This window comes from Egretta garzetta, unplaced genomic scaffold, assembly GCF_000687185.1.
Source record: "Egretta garzetta isolate BGI_Z169 unplaced genomic scaffold, ASM68718v1 scaffold81, whole genome shotgun sequence".
NCBI lineage: Eukaryota > Metazoa > Chordata > Aves > Pelecaniformes > Ardeidae > Egretta > Egretta garzetta.
Genome location: NW_009258671.1, coordinates 6,461,904 through 6,471,285, shown reverse-complemented (window position 1 = coordinate 6,471,285; position 9,382 = coordinate 6,461,904). Strand labels below are relative to the sequence as shown.

Genomic DNA, 9,382 nt, shown 5'->3' with positions numbered 1-9,382 from the left:
AGTGTTGAAATGGAAGCAAGTCTAAGATGCAAGGGTAGAAGGTAAGTCTCTAGCAAAGAAACTGTTAATTTTGGTACTGGGAGATGGTGCTTTAAAAATAAATTTAAAAAAAAAAAACACTTTTAAAGTGGATTAAATGAATACAGGAGAAGTAGGAATTGAGTTATATTACACAGCACACGTGGGTATGGGGATGGATGGTGTTAGAGCAGGAGGAACCCTATAGTCACTTTTCAGAAGGAAGGGGATGAAGATGGGGAGAACAAAGATTTTAGGAGTTCTGTGGAAAGCATTAACAAGGAGCATCCAGCGCCCTTCCTGCCTGCAGGATGCTGGCTACTGAAATATCTTCCAGAAGTATTTTGGACATTTTGAACAGATCTTCTTATTGCCACAGAAGAACTGGAGGGATCCCAGATGTAAGCTGCTAAAGACAGGACTACTCAGGATCTGGGAGACTTACTAATGTAAGGTTTATTTTTTGTATTGAAGGAGCCTGATTAGAACAGGGAACATTCATCACTTAAGACTATTTCTTTTGCTCTTCTTTGACTTTTCCTTTAGACATTAGCTAGATTTCAATCCAGATGACTGCACAGCCATTCCAAGTGACTACAGTAGACTCTCCTGGATAAAATGCCAGCATCAGGAATTATACCCGTGTTTCAGAATTAGTAGCTGACTACTGATTCCAACAGGACTGTGTGCACTACGCTGGACAGCAGGGGGCTCATACATATTTGTGCTGGCAGTGCAGCAAAGATGGAGACCAACTTGTAAGCACTATTTATTTAGGAGCAAACAAACATCCATAGGAGTAATTGCAAGGAATTTTTCTTTGTTTGGTCATACGAGGAGGACTTTTTTTTTTTTTCCTGTTTAACCCAGTTAGTGACCCAGGCTTGCTTCTTGGCCATTACTTGCATAAGGACTCAACAATGCAGCTTTGGTATCTTGGCAGTCTGATTGCAGAGAGGCTTAAAAAAAAAAAAAAAAAAAAGGAAGGGGGGCAGGGCAGGATAAGCATTAGAAACTTAACAGTTTATCTTTGTAAAAAGGCATCAGGACCCAAATCTGTTCTGAAGTGATTTACAGAGCCACAGCATGGAGTTACAGTTCTTTGTACATCTAACTTTCACTTCGGATCAAGACCATGATGTACAAATCTGCTAGGAAGCCACATGTCAAGAAAGGCATGTAAGCTTATTAAATTTTGCTCTTACTTATTTCTTGCTTTTAATATATTCAAGAGTTTCTAAAGGAATGACATCTTGATCATTCAAGGAATGTGTACACATGATGGATTACAGAAGAAAAGGCCTGGTAATAAATATCTTTTCACTGAGCTAGATGTATACTACGTAACTAGGACCATCCACCTCAGAATATACTGATTCTGATATTATCAAATAGTGATAAGCTGTCACAATATTTAACTTGATATCCAGGTTTATAATGAAGAATCCTGAAACCGGGTTACAAATTGTGCTGTCAACTTGAGGAAGCCCTTCATGGGAAAGCCACTCAGGTCTTGCCTCTTAGATAAAAGGTGGGTTTTTTACTTGCAGGACAGTAATGATCTGATTCAAATGCTAACTCTTGGAACATACAAGAGTAGAATGCAATTTTTAAAAGTATACTCTGTAAGAAGAGAAAGAAAAGAGAATAGTGACAGGAAAGGAGGGACAGTACGTGAGGCTATTAAAATTACAAAGCTTTTCTGGAAAGAAAATGAAACCAAAATGAGAGTGTGTAAGAGCCAATTTAGCATTCAGATACAGTTTCAGACATCGCATCACTGCTGTACTTTGCAACAGGTGGTGTGGTATTTAAGATAACCTGCAGGATGGCTATATAATGTTAACTCTGAAACTTTATATAGTTAAGCCAGTGCTATATACAAACTCCAAATCACTTAAAATATACTGTCATGATGGAAAAAATGGGAGGGCTAAGCCATAAAAGGCCTACTGCAGCCTAAAAGCTATTACTATTGGATTAGCAACAATGGGTATTTGACAGCTAGGAAAAACCATGCTGAATCTTGGTATGTAGCTAGTTCTGAACAACCAAGCGCGGAAGAGACACAAAGCCTCACTTTGTGCTTGGGGGCTGCACTGACCTCTGCTGAGGCTCCAGGAGCAGAGGGCTACCTCTCCTCTGTGGCACAGCTCACCAGAGTTAACATAAAATCACATAATGTTGGGTGGACAGCTTCTAGAGCAGCCTGTGAGGAGTATCAACACTGCCCAAACAATCTCCTGGGACAATCTACCTCTATAAATATTTTTGCTACATCTTATTAAAAGTAACAGCTGCCAAAATACAGTATTATTAAACTTCTAAGGTTCCTGTGGGGATGGTAATTGGCCTTGTGATTCCGTATTCATCTCACAGTAATTGCTGTGCTGTCAAGTATTTTAAACTAGTTAAATAAGGAGACAGTAGATGGTTTCAAACATTTGCAGTTTAACAGCCTGGCAGTTTTATTTGAAAGGACATGTATGTTTTGATTTTGGTTTCTTTTAACTGAGCTCTGTTAGAAACAGTTCTATCCTAATTCTCCCCCCATCGTTTTTGTCCTGTCCCCTTCTTTTTTTTTTTTTTTTCTCTATTTTCCTAAAACTACTGAAGGACATACTTAGAAGAAATCCCAGTGCTGCCTTGCTGCATCGCTGCCAGGTTGGCAGGTCTTCCCCTCAGAATGAATGAGGACAGCAAATCAGTGGCAGCTTGTCAAACACTTACTTTTTATGTGGATACTTGTGCATACAAAATGTCCTATCAAACCCACACGCGACTCCCAAAACATGTTTTTGTGGCAAGGTGCCTGTTTAACCGATAGTTTCTTACAAACATACAGCCACAGAAATACAGCAATTGTTCTCTGGTCCAGGATTATACAGTAAGCATCTTTGAGGTCACGTAAGTGCCTTAATACAATGGAAAAAACATACCCCATAGACGTGTAGAGAGTTCCCCAAACAGGAGCAAAGACCCAGTTAGGTGGACACCAGGATGGCTTCTGTAGAGATTCATACCACACGGGGATTTCCTTTTTGGTTATCTTGCTTCCAAAAAGTCCTCCTGCATGGGGCAGGAGTGTGAAACCCACTGCTGGGGCCCAGGCTGGTACCACTTCCATTGAGGCGGTTAATCTGAAACAAACCCAAATGTGTTGATTGGCAGAGCAACTACGAAATTTTCAATTTTTAGCAATTTTAAAAATATACCTGTGTGCAGGATCTGATCCACAGCCTAATCTTGTCACTGAGAAGGACTGGAGCTGAAACTAATGGATCTTGTACCGGTTTCACTGGACAATACTCACCCCCATAAAGGGACCTATCGTTTACCGGGGGGGGTGGGGGGGAGTGAGGGCTTGACTTCCCTCTCAGCTTTGTGCACTAAAATGACTTAATTTTACCTACATAAATATCTGCACCCTAAGTATGCCAGAGGACTATTTGATATTACATGAACTCCACTTGGAGGAGGGAAAGGCACCAAGTAGGTATTTCTGTATTCACTAAGAGGTCCATTCACCCAATGGAATGGCGTGGTCAAAAGTAAGAAAACGGTGTGTGCTTTCCTATGCTCAAGCAAAGTGACTTTATATGCTGTGTTGCATTTTTAGCCTCAAAAGGGTGCTAAGGATGCTCAAGGGCTAGTAAGAGTGATGTGAATTAGTAGCAGCAGACACTTCAGAAGCTGCCTCAGAAAATAAACACCAGGGAGGACATCGAGAAGGTAAGTACTTAAATGATGTTTTGCTGAATAAGGAAGGAGATCTTAGTAGATAAATGGGGAGTACACCTGTGACTTCTTCAAGAAGCACTCAATCAGTTGCAGCAATCTTAGCTGCCAAGCCCATAAAGTATACAGGATTAAATTTGCCTACAGAAGTAAGACTAAGTAATGCCTTGCTCTGGTAGGCCGTGCTGCTTTAGTTAAGAGTACAAGCAGCAGTTAAAAAAGTAAGCAAGTAAGCAGGAAAAAGCTTCATTGCAAATTTTCTGGTCAAAAGCCAAATGCTACAGAAGAGCTGTGTTTAGCTTGCTAAAATGTAAACAGGTTAGAGGTACGATAAAAAAGGGCAGAACCAAAACGCGTTACTTTTTCAAATATACAGTAGGCAAATATGCGCAATTCCTGTTCCTCTGTTACGCAGGAGGGAGAGACAGCAGGAAGGAATCACAAGGGAGATTGCAGCAGTGGGGAAAGAGCAACTGTGGAAGCCCCGGGAGAAAAAACGTTACAGAGCAACCAACGTTTTGGAGGCTTGGCAAGAAAAGCGCCTTGTTGACTTGGCTGTTGTCTTGGCCTATGTTTCGAAGTTTTTATTGCTATAGTTATGATTGGTGGGATGAGGAGGCAGGGAGCGGGGAAGAGGAAATCCCACTTGCAACAGATGTGCTAAAATGGTGCACAGATGATGTTGCGTTCTGCTGGTTCAGTGGATTTCTGTTTGGAGAACAGGTACGAGCTTGGCCAGCAAGGGAGCTCCCTTCCATTATGTTTTTTGTCCCTGTTCTCAGGGGTTTGCTTCTAGTTACGCAGATTTAATTAAGAGATTTCAATGACTAGGACCACAGGCCAATTGCACGGGATCAAGAAAAATCCTGGTGATAGAAGCAGAGCAGATTTTTGAAGGCAAAACAGAGAGCATAGAAGGCCTGGTAAAGCATGCAGGATTAGAAAGTTTGTAAGGAGGAAACAAGAAAGGGCATGTAGGCTGCTGGGCTGTGGGCATGCCTCAGGGGAGGAGCCGTGGGAGGGCGGCGAGTAGGAATGCACACAAAAAAGGCAGCAGACAAAGCAGTACAACAGTCAGAAGTCAAAAAATAACAAACGGATGAACGAGTGAAAGAAAAACTAAGCAGGGAAGAATTCAGGACTAAGGTTAGGGAGAAATGGGAGAAGGATGTGCTGGTCTGCTGGAATAGTATCAATGGGGTCTCGGGTGGAGGATGGACAACAGGAAGGGAGGAAAAAACCTGCATAGCTCATTGCTGTAGTCACTGCTGCCATACTTCCTGCCTAATGGATTCTACTTGCTATTTACCAGGGAGTGTCTTAAATGGAGCAAAGGAGTTAACGTATTCCCCTACACCTAGATCTGCACTTTGCTACTTTCCTGAGGGAGCAGGCTGTCGGCTGCGATACACGCTACTTGTCACCCGTGCTGACAGCATGAAAGGCTTCGCTCTTACTGGGATGTGAAGGAGCAGCAACAAGGTGTAATGGGAACAAGAGCTCCAAGCACAATGATTCTCTTTGGTTGCCTTCAGATAAGTAATTCCCAAAGGTTAAGTTAGAAACTTAAAACTAACTAAGATCTTGCTAAGTCTTAACCCTGTCACTCTTGCTTTGCCTACAGAGAAGAACACTAGGCTTAGTTCTCTACCCACGCTGTGAAGTGCTGGTCATCTGTGCAGCTCCAGTGTGGCTGTCAAATGCTAATACTTTTTTTTTAAAGCGATAAATAAGGACCCAAAGGGGTTTGTGCTTTGTGTGGACGTACAGTATCAGGGTGGTTTCCTGCAGGTATTAGGCAGCTGGACTTTGTCAGGGGTTCTGTCAGCTTCTCCCCAGGGAACAAAGTCTGAAAGTGTTGTGCAAGTTGAAATTGCTGAATGCTATCAAATTGGAAAAATACTACTCTGCCGCCATCATTAGTGAATAAATGATGTAGCTACATGTCTGTCCCTCCGTGTGTTGGAGGAAGAACGGCTGAAATAAGTGACGAGAGAGAGAAAATCAGGCAGGCAAACAGAAATGGGGAAGGCACAAAGCACAGAAGCAGGGAAAGTGAAGCCACACGTGAAGAGGACAGGGGAAGTGAAGAAGTGGCTTGAATTGAATATTGGTGTCCCAGTCTTTTGACTACTATTGCTGCTAATTATACACTAGGTTTGTCGGTAACATTTCTCAGGACTTCCCAAGCATGGCAAAATACTCTCTCCTGCATCGTACTGAGGAGAAAGAGGAATGAAGCCATGCAGCAAGATGAGAACGTGCTGGTAGGCTCGGCCCAGTAGACCACAGCTGTCCATCAGCAGTGGGAATTTCTGTATTTTGATTCCCAAGAAATGAAATGTTAGTGTCCATTTCCCATACAATGCAGTGGCTAACATGGGGAGCAGCACTAGCTGATCCTGGAAGAAGCCGTGTCCATCTTCCTCTGGTTACCTGGGCAGGGATGCACTGGAGAGCGGGTGCGCTCGGCCAGCACTGCGGCGTTTGTTTGGCTAGCTGCACAGCATGAGGGCCGTGCAAGGCTTGGAGAATGCCCAGTAGAGTTTCTGAAAGTAACGTAAAACCAGAGTACATAAAGGATTATCAGGCCTGACTGCCTTTTAGTGTGTAGCTGAGTATCCCAAGTTACTTGGTGTACCTTACACGGCGCAGGTTTGCTAACACAGCCCCTCTGCCTGCATCTATATTGCACAACCTAGAAATAATTACTACTTTCCCAATCGTATCCCAGCTCCACTTCAGGGTGGGATCTGCTTGCACAATATTCTTGCAGCCTGATTTTCATAATGAAGAAACTGGGATGCCTACGGATGATATCTGCAGTGTGCCCAGCAGATACCTGCCTCTACGAACCACCACAGCTGGAAATCTTTTCCCCACACACACTTAACTTTATTATTGCTGTTTCCGCCTCTTATCTCTGCCCTGGAACACTTCCTTCCATCATCCTGCCCATTTTCTGTTTATCCCTAGTCTGACTTGAGGCAGTTTCAGCAGCGCAGTGAGGGCTGCAGCAGGTGAGTTTGTTCTACGGACACATTAAAATATTTTTTTCTAGGTATTCAAAACATCTGACTTGCCCGAAGATGATTGTAGCTACATCAAGTAACAGGAGAAATAAGGTGGGGGGAACAATGCTGCAACTTGCTGCCTGCTGGGCTTCAGTCTTCTCGCAGGTGGTTTCTCTGTGGTGGTGTAACAGGCAGAAAATCAAACATGCTTTCCGTGTCCTCCTCTTCTTGGAAAAAACATTGCGCACCCAAAAAGAGGGATGGGGTGCGCTATGGGGGGGGGAGGGACTAGATATATCACGACAGAGGAGCTGGCTTGCTTCAGGCTGATTAAAAATTAACTAAACCACTTCTTTGCTTGGAGCAGGTCTCTGAAAGGTGGGTGGGTCCCTTCCCCTTCTCTGGGCACTCCCAGGGAGAGCTCAGGGAGCGGGAAGGAGGAGGAGGGAAAGGACAACTACTGTCACTGCGTTTTCTTACGCCTCTGCTCTGATAAACCTCTGACCAGCCCCCTTCCTGTGCAATGTGGTGCAGGCTGCCCAGCCACGCGGGGCTTAAATTACAGCTGTTGCGTTAAAAACGCAAAGGAAAATCTCTCGGCCGGGCTAAACCACCCATGCGGTTCTGGGGTTTCTCATCCCTGCCGTTTTGAGGTAGACTGATAAGCTGTGAACACGCTGCTGAACGCAGGGGGGGGACGACTGCAAGTTACATCGTTTCCTTCTCATCTGCTGTATTTTTCTGAGGGCAGATAAGGTTCTACCCAGGTCTGAGAGGCAGCATGCAAATCTTCCCTGGGGAAAAGGCTTCTTCCTGAGGTAGCTGTCGGAAAAATTAAGGGGTGCGTACTTTACTTATATTGATAAATGATTTGTGTCTCTTGTGGCTCTAACTCCTGGGAAACCGCAACACCAAAACCAGAGCTGTATCGCAGGCTGTGACGCAGAATACAGCTACCACAAAAAAAAAGCAGTCTTATCTTTGTTATCTGATTTCATGTGATGGAGAAACTTTAACCAGTATATATTATATAAGTTCAATATAAATATCTAACAGGTAACTGTATAGTAGGTGTTTTAACAGGTATTTATAACTAAAAATAAAAATGACGGTATTTATTTAAGGATAGAAGGTGAGGGGTACTCACCAGGGTTAGAGACAACAAATCCCACTGCCTAGGTTACACTTTTTTTAAAATGGCAGAGCACAAGTTGTGCAGATAACCCTGTGATTTACCCATGATTCACATACTGGGAACTGAAACGTACGCTAGGACAAAATCCTCTCAGGTGACAATTTGCCATTGCGGAAGAACTTTACTTTGAGGGTGACAGAGCCCTGGCACAGGCTGCCCAGGGGGGCTGTGGAGTCTCCTTCTCTGGAGATATTCACAGCCCGCCTGGACGAAGTCCTGTGCAACATGCTCTGGGTGACCCTGCTTTAGCAGGGGGGTTGGACTGGATGATCTCCCGAGGTCCCTTCTAACCCCTGACATTCTGCGATTCTGTGATTTACTGCTCCATTTCTTCTCATTTTCCCTATCTATGTGTGTATAAAATCCTCTGCAGGCAGTGCACTTTAAAGACAAAACATCCCTTTGACTGCCTTCCTCCCAAACAGCTACCCGACCTCCCACTGGGGGCTCTTATTATTATTATTCTTTGTCCACCCACTTGGAAAGCGTCACCCACGCCTATTCTTAAAAAAGTTAAGTTTCTCTTGGCTGTTTCTAGTTGTAAGCGCTGCCAAGGCCTGGCTCTTCCCAGCTTTCCAGGTATTCCTTTAACAGGGTGAAGCGCAACAAGCGCCACATCCCGGGGTGGCTTTGAGAGCAGCGGGGTGTTCATGAGGTGTCACCGCTGCCCAGCCTCGAGCGCTTTAGCAAGCACCCCGCGCCCTTTACAGCAAACCAGAGATAAAACGTCAGTGCCGAGGTGCGCTCGCAGCCACGGAGCGGGACGTAGCCATTTATGTCCTATATATCCTGTATTATTGCCCATCCATTCCAGCTAAGTTGAGACGCCTGATGACTTTTCCAGGTATTTTACCTGGAGGCTGGCAAAAATGGAGGAAACCAGCTTACAGAGCAGAGTAGGGCAGAGATGAGAAAAGCGAGAAAAATCTGCTCACTGTGATCCTTGTTGAATCGGCCCGAATAAAAAGTCAAGGGAATTTCTTGCTTATTTCTTCCATATTCCTTCTGCCGAGGTAAACCAATCTGACCCGGTTTATTAAAGCGCTCTGGGAAGAAGCCTGACTCCCTGCTTGATACCGTTTCATAACCTCAAGTGAGGCAGAGGCCTTGCACAACTGCGGCTTTGACATGGCAACTTTCACTTTGGGTTTTTTTTTTAAATAATCCTGCTATTGAACGCTCAGACTTAGTGAAGTGCATTGCGTGCCGATTGATAAGCATTACCTGGAAATTCAGAAGTTAAAAAAAAAAACAAAACAAAACAAACAAACCAGCAAGCTCTGTCTTTCACCCTTAAGGAGATGTCCAATTAAAAGCAAACTACGGCGACACCGAAAGAATCTCCCGCAGGTCGGAGCCTGAGGCGATCTTCCCCGGGCAGGGGGGTAAGAGGTGCGGTGCCCGCTGCTCGGTCACC

General features: G+C 44.3%; 1 protein-coding gene across 2 annotated transcripts in view; it reads right to left on the bottom strand.

Annotated features, from left to right (window-relative positions):
• TSPO (translocator protein) overlaps positions 1-8,146 on the bottom strand; it is a 10,581-nt gene extending 2,435 nt beyond the window's left edge. Inside the window, exons 1-2 of one of the 2 annotated variants that reach the window (XM_035888522.1) lie at positions 6,193-8,146; positions 2,958-3,158 (exon numbers count right to left, since the gene is read on the bottom strand). In XM_035888522.1, coding sequence (XP_035744415.1) covers positions 2,958-3,145 — 188 coding nt within the window. In that variant the 5' untranslated portion in view covers positions 3,146-3,158; positions 6,193-8,146. Of the gene's footprint in view, positions 1-2,957 lie in introns of both variants that reach the window. The other variant, XM_009648768.2, reaches the window with a different exon arrangement.
• Positions 8,147-9,382: the final 1,236 nt, after the last annotated feature.